The sequence below is a fragment of the Dipteris shenzhenensis genome, chromosome 9 (genome assembly GCF_047967505.1).
Source record: "Dipteris shenzhenensis isolate YYH24624 ecotype China chromosome 9, Dip_SZ_1.0, whole genome shotgun sequence".
Lineage (NCBI taxonomy): Eukaryota > Viridiplantae > Streptophyta > Polypodiopsida > Gleicheniales > Dipteridaceae > Dipteris > Dipteris shenzhenensis.
The window spans coordinates 35,321,450-35,346,616 of record NC_141604.1 but is presented as its reverse complement, the minus strand read 5'-3'; the positions used below and the strand labels follow the sequence as shown (position 1 = coordinate 35,346,616).

The following is a 25,167-nucleotide window of genomic DNA, read 5'->3' as shown; positions in this document are numbered from 1 at the left end:
ACTTCTCAGCTTTTGGATCCAACTTGGATCTCAACTCATCCGACACATGAACATAGGCAATGCAACCAAAAACTTTCAAATGAGAAATATCTAGTTTCCTACCAGTATACCTCTCCTCTGGCATCATGCCATGTTTTGCTGCAGTGGGAGTCCTGTTCATTATGTAGATTGCTGTAGCAACTGCTTCAGCCCAATAATAATATGGCAGGTCTTTTTCGTTGAGCATGGCACGAGCTACCTCGCATAGTTTTGTGAGTGTCTTTTTTAACAATGCTAGTTACAGACAACCACCATGGAATAGCTGTAATAAATATCTACAAATCGCCCAATTGCTCCTTGACACAAAATCCCAAACGGTGTTCAAACATACATGATAGGCGATTTCAATATCGATTACCAAACAAACTCCAACAATAAATCAAAACTCCAACAATTTGTGGCAGGAAAAAACATGGTATAACTACTCACAACACAAACAACAATCCGTGGGTAAACATTAGACCACATATGGGTTACATCAACAACAAATGAAAACCACCAAGGAACAAGGTTCATATTCATATATTGGTGAGACCATTCCTTGGATATAGTTGTTAGGCTTACGTGTACGATGGTTAGGCAGGTAGCATAGAAACCCCTTTCTGCCCTCTCGTTGAGCCACGTGGCACACTATAAAAAGCAATCCGTAACCCACACGAGCGAATCCTATATTTGATGTTGCTAGATACTGCCTCCCCGGGTCTAGTTTCTCTCCCGCCTTTCTTGTTAGGCAGTGGCTTGGAACGAGATTCTGCTTGCCTAGTCTCTTTCTTGTTAGGCTTGTTAGGCAGTGCCTTAGAACGAGATTCTTCCCACCCAGTCTGACAATGTTCACTGCTGCCTGCCAGGTTCTAGTTAGGGGAATGGATACATTAGCAAACACCTACGCATACACTACAAGGCAGGCCATTTGAACGGGGTTTGAAAAATTAACTTCTGAAATCTAGATCATACTAGACCAAATCCCCCTCTCGAATTTGAATCGGTCAGGAATGAGGATGAGGGCGTGCAGGCTCGCTATCACTTCAGTAAACCTCCCGACTGCGCAGTTGATTTCCATTTCAAAGATCGGGGGCAGCATCTGTCAGCCTAACCGCGATCATCAAGCCGCTGGTCAGTGGCAATTCACTCAACTAATGTACTATTCTTCGGCTGGTCCTTTTCAATATAGCTCCATAAGTTTCCGCTCAGGTTATTGTGCTTCCCTAGTGCTGCATCGATCTTCTGTTATTTCTCAACATCAAATGCCAGACCTCAGCAGCACTCATTGTTGCCCAAAGTTACGTACGCAGCGCTTATTATGGCAGATGGCTTCACAGAAAGAACAAACGATAGACCAGTGGATCAAAACGAAAAACGATAGTCCAGTGGGTCTGGACCAGGTATGTTGCCCAGCCGAAATTGTAGATCAATTTGAAGTTCTTGGTCTTAAACTAAACTATACATTGGCTAGCAGAGTAAAAATCCAATTTTAGGCGTAATAGTATCAAGGGCTGGTAGAAATCAAAATTAAGTGAAGAAGCCAGGGCAGAGCATGTGATTGCCGTGCTAATGAAAAGACCCTGGAATTAGCGTATTCGGGCCACATGTGCAAGGCCTGTTTAAGTTCTGGAGTCCAAGTGGATGAGGGCGACGTTTGGGAAATGATCAGCTTAGAAGAGACACTCAATGTTTTGGACCGGATAACTGAGCTGCCTTCGGTAGAGAACTTTATCAGCATCTTGCAGAAGTGCAGGAAAAGTAAAAATCTAGCATATGCCAAGCGTGTCCATGCTCACATTTCCTATAATGGGTTGGATACTCATGGAGCTGTTGGGAACTACATTGTGCCAATGTTTGTGGAATGTGGAAGAGTGCTTGATGCCCAACAGCTTTTTAACAGGTTGGTTCAGCGGAATGAGCATTCATGGACTTCTCTCATATCAGGTTATATACAATGCAGGCAAACACAGCAGGCTCTCAACCTGTTCCAGAAAATGGAAGATGATAATGTACACCCTAGCAAGTATACGTTTGTGGCCATGCTAAAAGCTTGTGCGAGGCTGAAAGACATGCAAAGAGGTCAAAAGATTCATGGTGAGATTGCTCAAAAGGGATTGGAAAGAGATATTTTTGTAGGTAACACCTTGGTTGACATGTATGCGAAATGTGGTTCACTTCCAGAGGCACAAGAAGCCTTTGACCGACTGGCAGTCCAAGATGTTGTGTCATGGAATGCACTAATTGCAGGATATGCTGAGCATGGACCTGTTCAGGCAGCATTGAAATGTTTTGAACAAATGCAGTTGCAGGGTGTCTCTCTGGATGTGGTCACGTTTGTTTGCATCTTGAAAGCATGTGGCAGTGTGGAAGCCATAGCCAAGGGCCGAGAAATACATACCGAGATTACACAAAAGGGTTTTGAAGGAGATCTGTTTGTCGGCAATACTTTAGTAGACATGTACGCCAAAGGTGGCTCACTCGCAGAGGCACGTGAAGTATTTGAGAAACTACCAGCTCGAGATGTGGTGTCATGGAACGTACTTATTGCTGGATATGCTGAACATGGACCTGGTCTCGAAGCATTGAAATGTTTTGAGCAGATGCAATTGGAGGGTGTATCTTCAGATATTGTCACGTTTGTTTGCGTATTGAAAGCTTGCAGCAGCATAGGAGCCCTAGGCATGGGCCAGGAAATACATGCTGAAATTGCACGAAAGGGATTCGAAACAAATTGCTCAATGGGCAACACATTGGTTGACATGTATGCCAAATGTGGTTTGCTTGCAGAGGCACAGGAAGTCTTTGACAAGTTGCCAAGTCATGATGTGGTGGTATGGGCAGCACTAATTGCAGGATACGCTGAACATGAACCTGGTCAGGAAGCGCTTAGATGTTTTGAGCAAATGCAGTCAGAGGGCATCTCGCCAGATACCGTCACATTTGTTTGTGTCCTAAGAGCTTGTGGCAGCATAGGAGTCATAGGCAAGGTCCGAAAATTACATGAAACCATTGCACAAAAGGGAGTTGAAAGAGATCTTTTCGTTGGCAGTGCTTTAATTGACATATACGTGAAATGTGGCTCACTTTCAGAGGCACAGGAAGTCTTTGACGAGCTGCCAATTCGAAATGTTGTATCATGGAATGCACTGATTGCAGGATACGCTGAACATGGATTTGGGGAGGAAGCTCTAAATTGTTTTGAACAGATGCAACTGGAGGGAATTACTCTGAATGCTGTTATACTTGCTTGCATCTTGAAAGCTTGCAGCAGCATTGGGGCCCTAAACAATGGCCGAGCAATACATATGGAGGTTATGTACAGGGGTTTTGAAAGAGAGACCTTTATAGGCAACACTTTGGTGGACATGTATGCCAACTGTGGCTCGCTTTCAGAGGCAATGGAAGTATTTAACAGACTGCCAAACAGGACTGTTGTGTCGTGGGGTGCCATTATTGCAGGATATACTGAACAGGGACATGCTCAGGAAGCATTGAAATATTTTGAACAGATGCAACTGGAGGGTGTTCCTCCAGATGTTGTCATTTATATTTCTGTCTTGAAAGCTTGTGGCAGCATAGGAGCCTTAGGCAATGGCAGAGTAATACATGCTGAGATCACACAAAAAGGGTTTGAAAGAGATCTTTTTGTTGGCAGCACTTTGATTGACATGTATGCAAAATGTAGCTCTGTTTCAGAGGCACAAGAAGTCTTTTACAAGCTGCCAAGTCGAGATGTGGTGTCATGGAATGCAATGATAAATGGATATGACATGAACCAAGAGGGTGATATGGCTATAGTATGTTTTGAGGACATGCAAGAACAAGGTATCAAGCCTGATGCTGCCACATTCACATGTGTCCTTGCTGCATGCAGCCATACAAACCTGGTATTCAAGGGCACGGAATATTTCAAAATGATGAGAGAAGAATATGGCATTACACCTACAATAGACCATTATACTTGCATGGTTGACCTTCACGCACGATCTGGAAATTTATCTGAGGCAGGGAAATTTCTTGAAACAATGCAGTGCCCTCTGTCTGAAGGACCATGGACAGCGTTGCTCAGTGCCTGCAAAACTTACGGGGAAGCAGAGGTAGGAATGAGGTGCTTTAAGCAGCTTGTCCAGATAAATCCAGAGGCTGCCGCTGGATATGTGCTCATGGCAAACATCTATGCCAGTGCTGGCAGCTGGGAAGATGCATATAGAGTGGAAGAGCTGAGGAAACATGCAGGGGCAAATAAAAAGCCTGCAGGGGCTTTGATAGAGGTGAACATGAAGGTGCATGAGTTTTTGGTGGGCGACAACCAAAGTAAAGAAGTCGCAGCAATGCTAGAAAGCTTCAGCTCACGAGTGAAAGAGGAAGGGCATGTGCCGAACCTTGACCTGGTCTTGAGATCCGGCTTTCATGATGGGAAGGAATTCCCGAGTAGGCAGCCCAAATTTGAAAGAAATCTGCAATAGCTCCTGAACACACCGAAAATGACAAATGCAGTCTGTGAATTCCACTAGAGGACTTGTCAGACAGCACGCTGAAAGAAAGATTTAATAGCAGGGATGGTCACAGCTTAAAGTAATTCCAATTAGCAAAAGATAATAAAACAATCAATCATGATAGTAAGTCTTATCACATCAATTAAGAAGTTTAAATTATTATACTATCACTAAAGGAACATCAATGTTGAGACAAGCTTTCAAATAGTTCAATTCATTCTTTGTAAGCTCAGAGTTGTACGAGGGGGACACGATTACAGTCATGTCTTCATAACAGTATAGCAAACTTCATATGAACATTTTTCATTTATCGGGCATTTAAAAGCAAGAATAATCCCTACAGTAGAGTGTGTCATATATGATTCCACTTTTATTTTATGTGCACGTAGCAACCTTGGGCCAATAATTTATTATCAGATTATCTATATCCTCTTGTAAAGCCTTTTTTTAACATTTGAGTGGTAGAAGTAATTGTTTTGTGAAAGAAAATAGGACGTGCAGAAGGTAGCAACCAAACATAGAAAACTGGACAGAATTAAAAAAACCTAATACAACTGATGGCTACTGCTGTCCATCTGTGAGCTCTCAAAAGAGAGCTTAGATGGTGATTTGGGCAGATGCTGGATGGAGGACTGCGAGTATGAAGACAAGAGGGGTGACTGTTATATAGTGTGCCATGCAGGCTGGTTAGACTTGTTGACTATAGATCCTTCAGAAGTCGTACTGGTGAGCCGAATTTAGATCTTGTACAAGTTGTACCTGCTGTCCATCCATGGGCTCTCAAGAGAGCTTAGATGGTGATTTGGATAGATGTTGGACAGAGGACTGCGAGTCTCAAGGCAAGAGGGGTGACTATTATATAGTGTGCCATGCAGGCCAGTTAGACTTGCCGACATTCTTTAGAGGTTGTATTGTCAAGCTGAATATAGATATTTTATAAGTCGTACTGTCGGGCTGAGGGTTCCCAACCGTGCCAGACTCCCGGCTGTGGGGAAACCTTTGTTGCCAAAGCTTGTCGGATAGTATCCCTTTTGAGGAGGAAGCTCAATTGTACTCTCAAGTGGAATTCTGATAGTATCTTTACTAGGGAAGCTAACCATGCCCCACTTCAGTCTTGTATGGGCCCAACCATGCACACAGATTATATAATTGCGGATTGGTCTTTAGCATGGTCTAATGGACCACTTTGGTTTGGAAGATACAAAGGACATGGTGAGAGGTTCTTGCAAGACAAATCATAGAAGTCTTTGCATCAAGTCGTAGGAAAAGCCCTAGTTTTCAGGGCAAGTCAACGATTAAATGTTCTAAAAACCTACACACACATAAAGAATTAAGTGCCACATGTCATTGTAAGATTAACAAGTGAAAGAAATGAATGACTTTTGTCATTCATAAGGCTTGCCCAAAATGTAAAACAAAGGAGGTAGTGAATGGAATGACAAAAAAACTAAGGGGCCCTAAGTTTGGAATGCTCTGCCAAGCTCGTCTCAAAGCCCTTAGTGCACTTAACTCCCACTTGACAGTAGCCAATCAAAGCATTACACCTATTTTAGAAGCAAATTAATCCTAAAAATTCTGAATTTCTGCTTTACAAAAGGAGAAAGATTGCTAAGGCTACCCAGAGTCCAGGCAAAAAATAATATTTAACAACATGAATGTGAATTTATTACCTTAATTCCAATTCTAGGCAAAAAGTGTGCTTTCTTTATGCACAACCTTGAAGACTTGCTTTTTGCCTTCTGTGCTTAAAATTGACCCATTGTTCAAGCTAGTCTAGTCAACCACAAACATCCACCACCTCAACTGTCCCTTCATTATTATAATATACTTTGAGCCATGTTTCCCTTGTAACATAATGTAATTTTTGTAGCTACCAATCATACTTGTGCCAATCTGTAATTCAAAATAGCCCAGTGGCTCACATCATCTATTGCTAGTTCAAATTTAATTGTCCATCTTTATCATAATCATATTTACAATTCCAATTTAATTGTCACATGCCAACGGAGTTGGCCATGTCAACTATCTTGGTAGATGTAATCCCAAGATGTAATTTGGATTTTTTAAAATAAGATGAGGACATCTTTGCCTTGTCATTGCACCACGTGCCAAATTTTTGACCTCATCATTACTTGATCAAAATTTGGAAAGATATGCCTATTCAAAGCAATTACGTGCTTGCTTGTATGCAACCTTCCTACTCATCTTGCTCTTGATTTTATGCAACCTTCCCGCTCTTCTTGCTTTTGCTAGTGTCATTGTAAGCAATATCCATAAGACAGAGCACAAAGGCCTAGAGACCCACTATAGGTAGGGTAGCAATGGATCCTAACAAGAGCTATCATAGGGATGACAATAAGAGAAACACCAAAGTGTAGATGCTTTCGAACAAAAAAATGTTATAGCCAAGCATGTTCATGCTACCATGGTGTTTGAACTTGCTCAGTGGCCCATGTCATCCACCTCGTTGCTTTTATCGACATTGAAGCTTAATTTAATTCATGGATAAGGCAATTGAACTTTTGCGATTGTGTATGTCAAATGCCCACATCATCCACCATGCTAGCTAGAATTTAATTAGCTGTCTTGATCACAATCATATTTAGTAATCATCACATGGTAGCCTCCTGGCCATCATGTCAAGTGAAGTGACTTGGAGTTCTCCATACTCGCCTGTAAGGGCTTAGCCTCTCTAGCTTACCCAGTACGCTTCAATTTTCCTTTTCCACACTCACATGCAAACCTTAGCCTCTACGTTTACTACCATGCTTTTGAGATCACTCGCATGTAAGCCTTAGTCTCTCGATCCTACTCCTTGCAAATCTCATTTCTCATAAGTTTTGTTCCGCATATCATGAACCCTTGTGAGCTCTGAGACTTGCCATCCATTAGTCTCAAGCTTGTGCCATTCCAAACTTTGCCATCCAACTCCCATTTCCACCAAATCTTGTCTTCCATATCCTCTTCTAGTCTTCAAACCATGCCATTCAATGTTTGCACTATTTAAGTGAACGAGAAGGAGGGATACAATTTTTGCTAGATAAGAACTTTTACTTTGGTTAAAAATTGATTTATTAGATGATCGGTGTCCTTGAAGGTGATTGTCATGTGATTGGAATCCTTGGAGGCGATTTAAGAATCATCCACATGGAGCAAAGAGAATATTTTGAATGAATGCCACAGTGTGTAGGCTGCATGTACTTTCATAGGTTATTCTCTTTTCGTGCTTAGTCCATGCACCGCACTAGCTACATCAGAGGATTGTCAAGTCCAATGGCCCTTTGGCGTCTGGGATTTCTTTGACATAACATCGAAATGTGCAATCTATCAATTTTCATTGCATAAGTCATGGATAAAGTAGTTGTGCTTTCCTACTAAAATGATATGTGAGGAGTATCAAAATGTGGAGTTTGTCGATTCCCATCGCCAAATTTATGAATAAAGAAATTTGTGTACTGCCTACTACTGAAGCTATCCATGAGCAAAGAGTATGGATAGGAAGGGCAATAATCGGCTCTCTAAGTTCGTATGTAAGTCATATGGAGGCAAGGGGAAAACACACAATGTATAAAACACATTGCACAGAGAAGAGAAAGAGAGAGATGCACAACAAAATTGGAGATCTTCTTCTTCTATTACTTATCCAAAATGGTGCTCAAGCTACAAACGGCATTGAGGCTACACTCTATGTACACACCTTGCTTTGGCAACAAACGACCAAACTCCTAGGACCCAAGGACTTATACATATGAGTCTTACTACTTACCGCATTTACAATCATTTGCACCTACCGCTTAGAAGGATAGGTGTCTTTACATCGTATCGACAATCTGATGAGAATGTGACATTGGTCGGATTGTAATCATACTTTGTCATCCAATTCTATGTTGATCTTTTGCTAAAATATGATGATGATGAATACAAGGAAGTACTTTTTGACCTATATTTATTGTTTCCAATGCGAAGTTGGATGATTATCCATTTCGACTTGTTTCTGACTTTGTGTTTGGGTATCTGATGGGAAGTGTTTGTATGACGCGTAATTCACAAGTGCTTAGGGCATAACCACCCTGAACACATTTGGTGATTCTACAGTTGGTTCGGAGCCAAAAAAGTCTTTGAAATTAGAAAGGATCAATGAAGTTGCAATTAAGAGCCATTTCATTAATTTTGGACTTTTTCTTTGTTTTTGAATAGATCCCAAAAATCCTTAAAGAGTTGGAAAATTCAGAAGGAATCTATGGTTTTGGCAAGAAGTCCCAAGTGTGGGACATTGTATCCCTTACATATATCAGGGTTGTTTGATCATGTTGTTGCAATAATAGAGCAGCCAAGTACTTCTTTGTGGCATTGCCGGTTGGGCCATATGAGCCAAAATAGAATGAAACTCTTATGCCGTTTGGGTTATGTATCGCATTTGAGTTTTTTTGACTTTGAATTTTGTAAGCATTGTCTCTATGGGACACAGACTAAATCAGCCGATAAAAGAAGGGGAAGGAAAGAGCTTGAAAAGCTTGATTTGGTGCATTCAAACAAATGTGGTCCCATGTCTACACGGTCATTAGGAGGGGCTGAATACTATGTGACATTCATTGATGATGCAACTAGGAAAGTGTGGGCTTATGCTATAGCTTGGAAGAAGAGCGATGTATTCCAAGTATTTCAGAAATGGTTGGCTTTGGTTGAAAATCAGTCAGATAGAACGCTGAAATGCCTATGGATTGACAATGGTGAAGAGTATCTCTCTCATAACCTTCTGTATTTCTGTGATACACATGGGATCAAGAGGGACCTCATGTCCCCTCGTACTCCAGACCAAAATCCAATTGTAAAAAATATGAACCGCACCATTCAGGAAACGTTGCAATGTATGCTTTCCAATGCAAGTCTCTCTGTTGGTTTTTGGCTGAGGCAATGAAGACTACAGTGCATGTGATCAATAGATCACCTAGCAAGAGTTTGGATGGTGGTATTCCTGAAGAGGCATGGAGTGGCAAGAAGCCCTTTTACTCTCATTTGCGTATATTTGGGGGTGAGGCATATGCACATGTGCCAAAAGAGCTTCGGAAGAAGTTAGATCCTAAGTATAGGAAATGCATCTTTCTGGGTCATGGTGAAAGTGGAGAGATGGGCTATTGTCTCTAGGATCCAGAAGCAAAGAAGATCATACGAAGCCATGATGTGGTCTTCAATGCGAAGAAAATGCATAAGACACCCATGAGGGATGTGGAAATGAGGAGAATCACTTTCTAGGATGTGAATCCACTCGTATATGTTGATAGAGAGCAAGCTGTCCATGCAGAGAATGTGTAAGAAATGGTGCCACTAGGTACTCCCACATGTACATAATTAAGGGCAGATGATGGATCATCTATTGGTGAAAATGATGAGCCAAATGTGGCTGATATGCAGGTGGGAAAGCAAGCTGAAATGCCCTTGAGAAGATCAGCTAGAATGTCTAGACTGCCTAAGAGATTTGTTCTAGGGACAGACTATGTGAAGATCTTCTCTTCGGTTATGAGGATGACGACACTTAGATGTGTACTTGGACTTGTGGCAGCAGAGGATATGGAGCTTATGCAGGTGGATGTTAAGACAACTTTCTTGCATGGGGATCTGCATGAGGAAATTTACATGGTACAGTTAGAAGGCTTTGAAGATAAGGGCAAAGTGCATTTGGTTTGCAAGCTGAAAAAGAGTCTATGGCCTTAAGCAAGAGCTGAGAGAATGGTATTAGAAGTTTGATGCTTTCATTTAGTCCCAAGGTTTTAGAAGAAGTAAGATTGATCATTGCCTCTACACTAAAAAGGCTAAGATAATAGCCTGATACTCTTGGCACTTTATGTGGATGAGATGCTATTGGCTAGAACAAACACATTGAGGTCAGGTACCATTTCATCAGGGAGGTACTTGAGAAAAAGTGCATAGAGCTTGTCAAGGTTCATACAAATGATGAAGAGTCTACCTACTTAGCGATTTGAGTATTGATGGGCATTGGATAGTATGCTCACTGGCTGTTCTCTCGTAAAGGCACACTGGCTTTTAAGTGGGAGGTTGTGGGGGTTAAAGGCCACTATGCCTTAACCCTAGTTATGTACAATACTCAAACACACGCACACATATATATATGGATGACATAGAAGATTAGGGTGTTCAGCACCCACCAAAACTTGTGTGGCTCTCTTTTGGCTCTCTCTCTCTCTCTCTCATCCTCTTCTGTTCCGCTTCTGTTGAGAGTACTCTCAAATGTAAATCCATATAATTTTATTCTTTTACATGTGTTGGGTGTTGTAGATTATGAATTGGTTAAGGGGAACTATAACAAAAGTCCTCCTTTGAACTAGTTTTACTATAATACTATAACAAGCGAATTTCCACAAAACACTTAAGGACACATGTATGAGCGAGAAAAGAAAGAAAGAAGATGTAAAGAAGCTCAAGATGACAATTGGTGAAACTACAAAATAACATATAATTAAAGACATTAATGCTTATCACCTCGCTATAGTTTATGATATCTTAGTAAGGAATATGAAAATGTTTTTTCACAAATAATATAAAGTAATTGTTTCATGCATGTGGTTTTAGTTAAAGGAAAGAGCAAATTAATGCTTTAATATTGCACTTAGTCAAAGAAAGAGCAAATTAATGCTTTAAGATTGCACTTAGTCAAAGAAAGAGCAAATTAATGCTTTAATATTGCCTAAAAGGAGTTAAAAAAAAAATATAGAAGCAAATTTGGTCAAAAACTTTTACAATTACCTTGCATAATACATAATATTATTGACCACTCATATTATTCAATAAAATTTTCATACTCTTAATAATAATGATAATAAAAAATAAAATGCATCTCATTGCCACATGTAAGCTTTAATACTCCATGACCAAACAAAGGATGACTTATAGTAAACCAATCCCTATACCTTGCCCTATGCAAAGTCAAAAAGCGCAAAGGAAAGGCATGTGCAAATCATATATGTACACTTATTCTTGAAAAGTCAACATTGGTACTTTAACTTATAAGTAGGACTTCACAAGAGTCTTGCCAGAGTAGTGTTTGAGAGAGGGGTGGAAGAATGATATGGTGAAATTACAAATCATCACATAACAAAAAAGTGTGAATGTTTATATATATTTCTTGTAAGCTTTTTATATGTCTTTAAAAAAAACTAAAAAGCAAGATGAGGGAAATCATGAGCACAAACTTAGCAAGCAAGCCTTATCAAAACTAGAATTCAAAGAAAAATTCACATGGGCACTGCTTATGTGCTATATTAGGAAGTGCACATAGCTTACATGTATAGAACTCCTCATACTCTTATTTAGAGCTTACATTTGAATTTCTTGGTATAACCTTTTACCAAAGCAACCTTACTAAAAAACAATTTACAAGGAGATTCACAAAAGGAGAATCCAACCCTCTCCATTATAGCACTTCCTTTAAGGAGGTACTGCTGATAAAAGAGGACAAAAGCCTCCGTCATAGATTTAGAAAAAATCAAACAATACTATTTTTACAAAAGATCCCTAAATTTCCTAGAATTTTTCAAAACCACCAATGGAGCATTACTATAGGTAGTGCTAACCATGTCCACACATTAACATTGCCTTTAAGGATCTTGAATAAAAAGAAAGAATCCCAAAAACAAGATGTGAATCTTATCTTATATGCAATCTAGAAAAGTCAAAAGTTTAAAAACAAGTGGGCTTTAATAAGTGCCTTGTCTTAGATAACTAAAAGCTTGAGTTTGAGTAGAGGGTCTTCAAAATTCAAAGTTGAATCTCTTACTAAAGACCCAAATGGATCCCTATACCTTGCTAATATATCAAGCAAGGCAAGAGAGATGATATTTCATACCACGTGAGGTTTCACATGCACCTTGCTAGGAGAAGTATTCAGAATAGTGCACAAGCCAAAAGAAGAGAATATCAAAAATTTTAGCCAAAAGCATAAGGTGAAGGAAGCATGAGAGGGAAGTAAAAGGCATATTGTTACACTCAGTTTGTAAGATGCCAAAGAGAAGAGTCGATTGATAAGGGCAATGGATTGCATAGGTGAGTGTTGAGGAATAAGCATCAATAAATCGTGCCAAGGCAAAGGAATTCCCCTTGGGCATAGAACCCCTACATCAAATGCTTTCAAAAGATGGGGTTTACGTACCCCCAAGTTAGCCCTTCTCTATGTATATTTTGTGTAACTCCACAAGAAAATATAGCCCTTCTTAAACTCCAGTGCTATCTTTATAATAAAACAAGGTGAATGATAATAAATCATTCAGAGGCCTCCCTGAGATCCAAATAGCGAAAAAGGGTGGAGATGATGAATTGAAAACGCGAAGAGAGAGAGAGAGAGAGAGAGAGAGAGAGAGAGAGAGAGAGAGAGAGAGAGAGAGGCTAAAAATGTTGGGGGCATGCACCAATCACCGTCCCTAAAAAACGTGGCCAAAATGAATTAAAAAAATAAGCATGTATTTTCGCTTCTACTGAGCGTTGCCTTCACTTAGGCCTTGTCGTGGTGGTAGGCCAAAAAGATACACACCCTACACTCACGCACCCGTGGTTCTACAGAGGCCCTAGAACCCTAGGTTTAGGGTCCATAGCCGTGGTTAACTCACTCACACAAACACACACTCACTCATCCACGACCAAGCCTTTGGGTTGACCCTTCTTTTGTGAGATGGTGAGAAATAAGCTAGCCCCTTCTCTTCCCTTCCCTTCTCTTTGAGATGCGGAGGCATAAGCTAGACCCTGCAAGGAGAGGAAGACGAACGTGGGCAAGCATGAGCCCCCGTCAGTTGGACGAGCTTGTCTGCTGCGGCTGTCGCCGCTCCTATGCTGGTGCTGCAAACTCCCACAGCCAGTGGCTCAAGTGCTGCTATGGCTGTCGCCGCCAAGGCCACTCCCAGGCAGGCTTCCGAGGCCACTCTTGCATCGCTGAACTGCTGCCTCACCTTGCTGCACGTCGCTCCGTCCACCGCCCACACGAAATCGTTGCACTTGATCGGGAACTGGGCCGATGTGCGTTGATCTTGCCAGCACACGGGTCCTTCTCCACGGTAGCCGTAGGAACATGACGGGTAACATAACGCACCATCCTTTTCCTGCACTAGCAACAGAAGGTGATACGGAGTCAGCGCAATCAGTAGCAACAGAAGACAGCGCATTCGGTATTTATACGCATGTATACGTGCAAAACAGGCAACGAAATGCACAGAGCTCGAGCACGACTATTGTCTGCGCTTGTCTACGTGCAAAACAGCGAAGAAATGGAGTAGAATTTCACAAGACCTTGCCGGGGGCGCACACGAGAGGAAGGCCTACACCCCGTCCGTAGCTCTTCTTCATGTAACTCTGCCTGCAGAAGCAGCCGTCGTCTTTGTAGCCTACCGGACAACCACAACAGCCAAAGATTGTGCAGCAGCAGCCCTTCCCGTAGGTATGGATGCACAGAACGCCCGTGTCGGTGAAGCCTGAAGAGCAGCTTTGCAAGCACACTGGGCCGACGGCATGGTAGCCGTCTCGGCAAAGGGAGTAGCACAATTGGCCCATTCGTTCCTTTCCTGCCGGGCACGCATCCAACGGGACACCAGCCCCCCGACCAACGGCCGAGATGAAACATGCCCTCTGCGACGTCTTGGCTTGATCAAATACAGCTCCTCCGCGACACTCTACAAAACAAAAAAATTGAAACTTCGTCAATAAATTCGTCAGCTAACAGCATGAACAAGAGTAGTCGCGAAATCAAGGAAGGCAGGCAACGCTGGGGTTTCTCATAATTTACTTGGCACGGAATTGACTTCAGCCGTAGCTGCTACTTCATCGACTGCACTTCGTGCGTCATGAATTTCCACTGGATCAGCTTCCACATGAAAGCAGCTCAGAATGAGGAGTAGAAGGAAACAGCTCACTTCTAAAAGAACAGTTGTTGTGCAGCTTTCTTTCGGCATGGTTCTTATCAGGGAGAGTAGTTGGTATTAGTGAGAGTAGCTGATGTGGGGAGATGCCTGCAGCAACAAAATGTAAAGGAGGACCGCAGGACCTTGATATTGTAGTGCAAGAAGACAGTAAAGGGCCGAGTGTAAATGTGGCCATTACATGGTCGCGTGTAAAACTCAAGGGACATAAAATAAAGAGGGAATATGTCCTAATGTGAACCCCACAAGCATAGCTTTTGTTAGTCCTATATGGTGGAGAATTGGATTCCCCTTTCTGAATTTCCACTTGAAAAAAGTTAATTGAGTTGGAGGGTTCAAACTTCCTTTTATCTCTTACAATCTTTAACCTTTAGGCTAAACTGCTCTTTAATAGCTCAACTTTAAAAAAAATTGTTTGCTTTCTCCTTTCCATCCAATTTGAGCACGTGCTATACTAAAAGGCAGTGCCGACACACTTGTGCTCTATTACTATTATTTTGAAGTTTTTTTTTTTGGGGGCAATTGAGGGAGGTGAGGGAGAGAAGCCGAGATAGGGAAGAAACCACAAGAAGGGTTCGAACGTGTAGTAGCAACTCCATTGGGAGGCTGCAAACCATAGGGACTTGAGTAACTGACACACCCACCCTTATTTTGGAGTTACTGTGTCTCACTTATGGAAATAGGCCTTGTAGTTGCATTTACTATACCTTGGCTCAAGTGAAACTTAACCTACAAAAATGCGCTTAGTTGCAATTATGAAAGAGCCAATGTTTGGCATGATCATTGGCCACATACATTCAATTTTACTTTCTTTTTGCTTTTATAAAAGTGCTATGTCCTTTCTAGTGCACCCTTTATCTCGTCAACTTCTCTCCAACTTCTCAAGTTTTCACACATAAAGAATACTTCAATGCCACTGTATCTCCTTTCTTAATCTCCATATTTGGCCTCTTCACACTTTTCAAACACCCTCATCTAGCTCAATACAACCTTAAGTAATTTTACATGGTACTACAATGATCAATTTCCTTTCCCTAGGCAAGGCTATATGATGAACCTTGAGAGTGTAAGGAGAAGCCCACTTATAGATATCGAACCTTTTCCAATGCAATGGAACGTACACAAATAAAGCACTAGTAATAACATCTATTAAACTTTAAAAATTTCCCATAAAAGTTTCAAATCTTGGCCAATGTTTCAATCCTTTAACTATATTAGGGCATACAAACTTTCAACTCCAATATAAAAGTTTTGCTTCTTAACAAAACTAAGAGGGAAAAATCATCCATGTATGAAACCATTGATATTTTTGTTTACTACTAAATGCTCATGTGCTAATGATATAGTGGTGCAACTTTTATGTGGGATATGTTCTTCACTATTATGAATCTTCGGCATGCACAAAATGCTCTTCCCATCTCCATTATGCTCCCATTTTTTCCTCAAAATGCACCTTTTGGGCACCTGGTTTCTCATAGTTGTCTTTGTATCTAAAAGGTTTTCTTCGATATCCCATCTATCTTATAAGCACACTTCATAGCATATGTACTCATTGTGAAACACAAACTTATTTATCTTACCACCATGCATACATGAGCACATAACTTGTCAATGAATGATTACAACAAACATAGTCCATTCATAATGTGCATGTCATTCACGATGTAGCCTTGCCTCCAATAATTGTGGTGGATAGCTTACGGCGATTATTCCTACAACATCAAAAGTGCCACCTTTTGTACATCTTGAACAATACACACTATAGATTTCTTTATTGGATTGGATGATCAATGCTTCTTATTTACCATAAAGAAATTTCTTTTCATGAATGGTTGTGTAGCTTTTCCTTCCACCCTTTTTCCTTCCAACAAAAGACCATCTTCTTGCTCATTCAATTGAGAGTCCATGGCTTCAAAGTATGCATTTTAAACCACTTGCAAAAGTCTTCATCCTTAAGTTAGTTATTTTATATGCAAAGTGATAGGATATACATTTACAACATATATAACTTAAGTGGCATTAAAATCCCAATGAGTACTTTTATTTCAACATCTACACCTAAGTTTGTTCCTGAAGCTCTTAACAATGTATGGACTTATAAGGATTTTACTAGTAACTCCACCCTCATTCTTAATCTTTTTCCTCAATTTCAAACCAAATTCACTATACTTTCTCGCTCCAAGCTTATCTTGTTCTGATAGTTTCTTTCTAGTCCAATATAAAGTTATGCAAGGAGTTATTTTCTTCACAACTTTAATAAAATACTTGAAGGCTATAATCACATATCATCGTGTCATCTTATGATACTTCAAAAATTTTCATCATAAAATCGAAGCATTCATTAGGGGAGATTTAGGGTCTCAAAAGGGCCCCCAATTAGTGTTTCCTAATTTCAAGGGATTAGAGAGCAATTTGAGGTGTATCAATGAGAGTGCTTTGAGGTGTGGGGCAATGCCATGTTGAAGTTGACAAAAGCATTTAATTGTGTGGAGACCTCTAACCTAGACTTTGGACCCATGATCTTCACTCCCAGCTTTTGATCTAATCTTCAATCCAAGGGATACATTCAAATTTGAGGTAAAGCACTCCCAGCCATTGATCAAGGGGTAGATCTAAGGGATACCATCAAAGGATAGAAGGATGAAAGCTTTAATTCGGGCCCTAGATTTGGAAGTAGATTGACAAGGGATGAGATGAGAGGAAAAGGCACTGGAATCCGGGCCCTTGATTTGCAAGTGAGCAATCCAAGCCATCCAAAATGTGCTTCAATCTCCACCCTCCATTAGGCGCCTCCATCTCATCCATTGATCTTGAACTTGAATCAAGGGCCCATATTAAAACCACCTTTCCCCTCTTAATGAGGCCTCCCAAAAGTCAAATTTTGCCTTTTGGGGCCCACCAAAGTGCATCCACCATCCACTAATCCTAGACCTTTGATCTATCCACCACCATCACCTCCATCCAAAGGCCAAGGTTGCCCAATTTCAAAATAAAGGTACCCATGTCAGTTGAGTCAATGCTATGGGTCCCTTAGCCCATGGGTCTTAGTAGGTTCATTCCTAATTAGCTTAATCCATTCCTTATGAGAGACCCCAAATCTCCCTAATGGTAGTTGGGAATAAGAAAGGTAAATCATTCATGAGGCTTTCAATTGTAGACAAAGAAATGCATCCTTCACCAATTTCCATCCCATGAAAAAGTTACAATCAATGGTTAGCAAACACTATTTTAAATCCAAAAACTAATCCCTCACTTGTAAGACTCACAACTGACATGTTCTTGAATCTATAGAAACTACAAAAAAACCCTACAATGTTCAAAGTTGCTTTTATAACATGCATAATGAAAATCATGAAAGTTTCCCTTATTGCTCCCTTATTGTAAGGAAAATCAACAAGATCAATGGAAGCATGTACTCAGTGATCGAGCTATCTTTTCTTAATCCTACAAGCATGTTGTACTAGGTTTCAGTTTTTGAACCATCATATACAAAATTGCAAAACCATTTAAGAAATAGGTAGGCCTAAATAAAGAATCATATAATCTCTTCTCCTTGATCTAAGAAATGAGTACATGAAAGGGCACAAGATAAGTTTAATCCCATTACATATTCGATGTAGTTGCGCAATATGTAACCAAATCTCAATTCAAACCATTATGAGAGGCTTAAACTTGACTTTGAAATTATTCCATGTGAACACATGAAAAAGAGCATATACCATGATAGATTCACAAAATAATGTACGAATGTAGTCCTAAAGGGGATAAATGGAGACAATGAAGCATTGAATGAGAATGAAACAAAGGTACTCTCACTGGAAGGTAAACTCAAGCAACTCGAAATTTGCAACCTAGAGTTGGAATATTGGCCAAAGTCAAACAAATCATCCAAAAGTCTAAGTGTTTCCCAAATTCTATACATTACTTTAGGGCTATACCACTATGTTAGGATTATGCAATTTTGTTAGAAGTTGGAGTGCAAAGGATCAAGTGCAAATGGTGGAAGATCACAAAGCTAAGTGTGGGAGAAACAAGAGATCAATATCTATCCAACTATAAGGTTTGGATTTCATTCTACACTGCACTCTTCAACCATATGTGCACTTATACAAAATAATGGATTGGGATCCTTATCTCCTGATCCACAGACCTACACATCATTGGCTCATCCTCATATGATTAGCCAAACCCACATGCCCACTTATGTCTTGATTCCATTATACAAGAGATTCCAACATCCCCTCTTTTGCCAACATGTGGCACAACATGATGAGCATTGCACTCATCTTCAATGATTAAAAGATTACATTACATGTGTAGAGCACCTGTGTTTAGAAGGTCCAATGACTAAAACATTACACTACATGTATGGAGCACCTGTGTTTATACATGTGTAGAGCACATGTGTTTACAAGGTCCAATGATTTATGCTTACACTCTTCTCTTTCTACTAGAGAAGCCCATGCACGTCCTCCTATGAAGTGTTTAAAAATACATAATTAGAGGTTTTAACATCCCCTCTTACTACATACATAGTCATCTTACAATTAGAGGATTCTAGAGCTCTCTTCTTCCTCTACACTCTCCATATTCTTCTTCCCCCATAAGAATATAGCAATACCTTGTTTGCCATAGTTGAAAAAAAACTTGCAAATGAAATGTCTTCATTGCTTGAAGCCCAAGAAATGAATAAAAAATTACCACACCCTCCCCGCTTAAACATGCTCTTATAATGCCATTTTGTGATGTAATTGCGTGTTCCTCTTCTAGGAACTACTTATTGTAATACAAAGCTACATGGATTTCACAAAAAAAAAAGTGTGTCTCTGGGGATATCTAGGGCACTGATAGCGCACACATAAAGTGACACACATAAGCACACAACTAAGGGTGTGTAAATACTTGTGTGTCTTGGAAGTAATTCTTTCTTGGCGGGGGTCTTGTTTTTGAACTAGAAGTTCAGTAGGATTCACAAACAAGCATGGACTTCCATGCAAAAATGGCGCCTACAAATAGGATTCTTGTTTTTCAATTGTCCGGGATAGACATCGTTGCAAAAGCTTATGTGGCAATCCAATCAATAAATGGGCATAGGGAAAATCATGCGTAGCAATCCAAGGTCGCCCAAAAGAAAATCAAGGTGGACAAGAGTCAAATCAAGTGGATCCCACCTAAGAATCTATTGCAATAGCCACTTGGCCAACCCTTACTTGCTTGACATAATGGAAAAAGTTAGATTTATGTGGTGCCCGTTTGTGAGTGCACATGTGCCCAAGCTCCTAGCCAAAGAGCCATAGCCGCCATGTTTAGGGCCAAGTGGTACAATATTTGGCTCCCATTTGTCAAACCACCCTTAGTTGATGACCATGGTGGAAGGGTTACCTGAACCCATGACTATGGCAATCCACTTGATTGGAAGCATTTCTCCGTTATGAAATACTTGCAAGTGCAATTTCTACGGTGTGTTTGTGAAACCTTTGGGCATGTTGTAGCAAAAGCAAGCAGAAAGGTTGCATCTCCATTATCACACGATGTTCTCCAAAAGTAGTGCTACTCCAAGAGGTAAACTGTGGGAAGGATGACTCCCTTTGGTTTTCATTTTGTCATCTTGGGTTCAATGTCTTTGTTTAACTATCTTGTGAGAGGTAGAGGCGGTGTGGCCATTTTAGTTAAAAGCTCATTGAGTTAAGTGAGCTATTTAGGGATCACGTAGGAATCTTTCTGAGGGTAAAAATTATATTAGCAAGTTTTGAGTTTAGGGTGGCTAATGTATACGCTCTAAATTCTCCAAGTGAGAGAAGTGATTGTTGACAAGATTTGAGTAATCTTTTGATAGGTAATCATTGGCTACTATTCCGAGGTGATTGAAAATAGGGTCAACATTTGCATGGGTGTAGCCAATCACGAAACTATTTTTGGGACCATTTTGGGGTTGTGATGCAGTGCGTTGGTGGGTGAGATTCTAAAGTTTGCGCGGACTTGCGCTCTCATAAAAAATTTTCCTGACATCGTGATTGCAACATTGGCATAATAATGAGACACAATCTTATCATTGTCAACAGTGTAGAGCTTGATACATGGCACTATATGCATTTACTCATGAGCACAGAGACTGTTGCTCTACCTCTGGCCTGACTACATTACACAGCTTCTGCCTTGCCACATGTCATTGTGCAGTTTTGCCATCTATCACTGCGCAAGATAATATTTTTTTATGCTGACCACCTTGCTGGTTCAAGCACAACCACATTGGCCTGACTAAAATAGAAAACTTTTGCCTTGTCACTTGTCATTGCACAGCTTTGCCATCTTTTGTTGCACTGACCACCACCGTGCCAGTTCGAGCAATGATGTTGGCATGAGAGACCACCATGTTGGCATGAATACCACCGTGGCATGTCAATCTCTAAAGGGGACCCCTCAAGGTCCATATCCACAACCACCATGCTAGATGTTGGAGCTATTTTAGCTCTAAACCAACGAAAATATAGTCTTATTTTGGAGATATTTTAGTCGTATTACTCCTTGTGCAATAATTTCTCAACCATCACACTCGTTCTTGGAGCTATTTTAGCTCCAAGCTAAGGAAAATGTAGACATTTGAAATTTATGATAGTTTCCTTGCAACCACCGTGCTGGTTATTAGAGTTATTATAGTTCTAAACCACCATGCTGGTTATTGGAGTTATTATAGTTCTAAACCACCGCGCTAGTTATTGAAGTTATTATAATGCTAAACCAAGGAAAATATACTCTTATTTTGAAGCTATTTTAGTCCTACTAGTCCTTGTGCAACAATTTGTGCTAGCTCTTAGAGCCATTTTAGTGCTATTTTAGTTCCTAGCTAAGGAAAATGTAGTCCTATTTTAGTCCTTCTACAACAATTGCTTGTGCAGTAATCGCACCGTTGTAGCAAATCCTAAATGAGGGCATTTGTGAACCATTTTCATTAGTGTAGTAGTAACAACAGGTTTTTCAATAGTTTCTTATGCAACAATCCCTATGTTGCAGTGAAATATAAACAAGGGAACAGATATGCCATTTGTGCTTCTTTAGAGTCACTTTCACTACCGAAGTAATAGCAACAATAGTTTTGGCGATAATGGTACTATAGTCAAAATGAAACAAAAGAAATTACATCCGATAGTTTTTACAATAATAGTATTACATCGAAATTGGAAAAAAATAAATTACATTTGAAGCAAACATTTAGAAAAATAGATTACATTTAAGAGGGGTTGAGTAGTAGTGAGAAGTGGAGAATAGAGAGGAGGAAAGCGAGGTCGTTGAATATAAGGTGAGAGGAGAGATTTTTGCTTTTCCCGCAATAGAGATGCTAAAGAAAGTGTCACGCGGGGTTTCGAGTTTAAGCCCCCAACGTCACTATATAGCGATGCTAGTCAGTCACTATATAGCGATGCATATATCCAAAAAGCATCGCTATATAGCGACAGAATAGAGCAAAGCGTCGCTATATAGCGATGGAACAGAGCAAAAAGTTGCTATATAGCAATGGTTCAGGGCACTTATTGTTAGAAAAGAGAAAAGAAGCTCATGGGTGGCTATTTTTTGGATCTTAATAGATTTCCTTGCAACTCATGTTGTAATTTTGGAAGTGTGTAGATGGAAGGGATGAGTGGAAGCTCGTTAAATGATGCGCCAATACCCAGGAGCATAGAGTGGCTTACGGAGAGGTCGTATTGTCATTGCACTCATTGCAAGCAAGAAGTACGACATCAATGTTGTATTATCATGCACCACTTGTGGATGTATGGGGAGGAGCTCGAACCAATACCCATCGTTGGTGTTGCATGTCGTGATGGATTATCAGTAAGTCAATGCTATTTGAGGTCCTGGTTAATATTAGATACCATTATGACACGAAACCTTGAGACAAGATCTTATATTTACACGAAATCTTGAAACAGGATGAGGAGGGTGACTAGGGTGCGTATATACCTTCACACTTTGAGCAAGACTATAGTCTCCCGGATGATGACGAGGGTATGGTGGACATGATGGATTCTATTTTTGGGGGCACTACATCACATGTACACGTGATGTTAGATTCTGAGGTCAAAATGCGAGAGTTGCAATCAAAACCGTTGTACGAGGGTGCTAGGATGTCTAAACTACGAGCTTGTCTTTCAATCTTGAATCTACAAGCAAAGTATGGGTAGTCAGATACAAGTGTGTCGGCCTTAATGAGGTTAACTCTTGCATTTATTTGACTCATTATTTGGATATTATTTGTTTTGAGAATCATCATGTATGTTTAAGAATCATCATTATTCGAAGCCTTTGTATCCCCACTTTTTCTCTCTTTTATCCCCACTTTTTCTCTTTTCACTTTCTCTCTTTTTCTCTCTTATCTCCTCTCTTTTTCTCTCTTATCTCCTCTCTTTTTCTCTCCTATCTCCTCTCTTTTCTCCTTTTTCTCCTCTCTTTTCCTCTCTTTTCTCCTCTCTTTCCTCCTCTCTTTCATCCCACGTAAAGCTTCAATAGCCTACTATTGAGCAAACAGATACAGACTTTTGTCACTCTGATTCAATGAATGCAAGAGTCTATAAATGTTTGCTCAATGTCAGGTTGTAAGATTCTAAGCTTGCTCAATATCTTATAGGGATTCTAAGATGGAGGATTAGTGTACCGAATCATCATTATTTGAAGCCTATGTATGTTTGAATTGTGATAGGTTGCTCCAGAAGATGTTGCATGCACCAAATACCATGCCCGCATCAAGAGAAGCGAAGAAGATACTAACAATGGTGGGTATGGATTATGATACCATCCATGCTTGTCATAATGACTATATTCTCTTTCATCATGAGCATGGAGATTTGGCCAGTTGTTCGAAGTGTAGAGAGCAACGATATAGAGATGACTTGCAGGATGAGCAGATATCGGTAAAGGTCTTGAGACACTTTGTCGTCATTGCAAGAATACAGCACATGTTCTGATGCAAATCCATAGTAGAGTTGATGACATGGCATGCATCTCATCGGTTCACTAATGACACATTGAGGATTCTCACAGATTGCGCAGCTTGGATGCACATAGACAATCAGTGGCCAGACTTTGCGAGGGAGCCACGCAACTTACATCTTGGGCTTGCCATGGACGGTGTGAATCCTTTTGGGTTACGCTCGACATCTTGGTCGACATAGTCGATAGTCTTTGTGAATTACAATATCCCACGATGGCTAACAATAAAGAAGGGACACCTCATGCTTGCACTACTTGTGCCAGGGAAGTACAAGGCCAAAAATATGGATGTGTACATGGCACCTTTGATAGAGGAATTACAGATCTTATGGAGAGGAGTGCGGGTCTTTGATATTTCTAGAGCTCGTAAACATACCAATGATATTTTGGTCAGGGGTATCTTGATGTGGACCATGCATGACTACCCAGGATATGGAGAGTGCGTAGGTACGTGGTTGTGTCTTTACATGTATAATATAGGATTATGCTTTTATGACTCTCTTTCACATGCATGTCTTATACTAATACATTCAGGCACACGTGCAGGACTTGTTGCAAGTGGGTACCATGCTTATCCTGTTTGTGGATCAGGTTTGAAATTGCTTGCACGATACTCCAAACATATGAGGAAAAATGTTTATGAAGGTCATGCTTGATACCTTCCATTGGACCATCTCGCGCGTGGAGGTCAGCTTGATCCACCACCACCATATTTGAAGGCAAGTGACTGGATTTAGGCTTAGAGGGCAAATGGAGAGGAACCTCCTCGTGGTATGAAGAGGCTATTGATCATTCACGAGCTTCCTTATTGGGGTCAGTTACAAATCAATCATATCTTGGATCCCATGCATATTTTCAAGAATGTGGGGGCTACTATTTGGGCACACTTGGTTGGTTCCAAAGACTCGAGAGGAGTGCAAGAAGACTTGCGTGCTATGAAAAGGATGTCTCGTTTGTGGCCCCAAGTGCATGCTTCATGAAAATTTATCCTCCCGAAAGCAACATGGATCCTCTCTACGAGCAAGAAGGCATTAGTCAAGGCAGACATTGCCTCTTTTCAAACACCCATAGGGTACATGCATTACTTGAAAGGAGCATTTTCAAAGGACAATAAGCTTAGTGGGCTCAAGTCCCATGATTGGCACAAGGTCTTATAGGTATTCTAAGCTGTAGGATTAGTGTACTGATAATCGTGATGCATTAGTGTAATTATGATTATGTTATATTGTTGACATGACTTCTTTGTTGCTTTGATAGTTCATCCTCCCAATTACAATAAAAGGGTGATTACAAGAAGATGTTAGAAATGCTATATTCAAGATCAGTGGTATTGTGAGGTATGCTTACTATCAAATCGCATTGATTGCATTTTCTTCAATTTAAGTTGAATAATCTATAGATTGATTATGAATGTATCTTACATGGGCATGTAAAATAGGTAGATATCTCAAAAAGAGATCTCCATATCAAGCATCGAGAAGGCTAGGGTGGAATCCATTGAAGCTATATGTTTGCTTGAGAAGCACTTTCCCTCGAGCATTATGACAACTCAAGTGCACTTGCTTATGCACATAGTTGATGAGGTGGCCATTGCAGGTACCATTCATAGTCAGTGGATGTTTTTTCTCAAGCGGTTTATGAAAACTTTGAAGGGATTTGTAAGACAAAGTGCAAGACCAGAAGCAAGCATGGTAGAGGGATGGCTTGTGCAAGAGTCATTAGTATATATCACAGAGTTTCTTGCATCC

General features: G+C 40.4%; 2 protein-coding genes across 2 annotated transcripts; one reads left to right on the top strand and one right to left on the bottom strand.

Annotated features, from left to right (window-relative positions):
• The first annotated feature begins 754 nt into the window (after positions 1–754).
• LOC147898576 (pentatricopeptide repeat-containing protein At5g27110-like) lies at positions 755–4,757 on the top strand. Its single transcript, XM_087379694.1, has 2 exons — positions 755–1,421; positions 1,496–4,757. The coding sequence occupies exon 2, from the start codon at positions 1,626–1,628 to the stop codon at positions 4,485–4,487; it is 2,862 nt and encodes a 953-aa protein (XP_087235820.1). The 5' UTR covers positions 755–1,421; positions 1,496–1,625; the 3' UTR covers positions 4,488–4,757.
• Positions 4,758–12,965: 8,208 nt separating this feature from the next.
• Positions 12,966–14,590, bottom strand: LOC147898575 (uncharacterized). Its single transcript, XM_087379602.1, has 3 exons — positions 14,302–14,590; positions 13,809–14,188; positions 12,966–13,621 (listed from the first exon to the last, which is right to left on the bottom strand). The coding sequence occupies exons 1-3, from the start codon at positions 14,465–14,467 to the stop codon at positions 13,262–13,264; spliced, it is 906 nt and encodes a 301-aa protein (XP_087235728.1). The 5' UTR covers positions 14,468–14,590; the 3' UTR covers positions 12,966–13,261.
• Between the last annotated feature and the right edge of the window lie 10,577 nt (positions 14,591–25,167).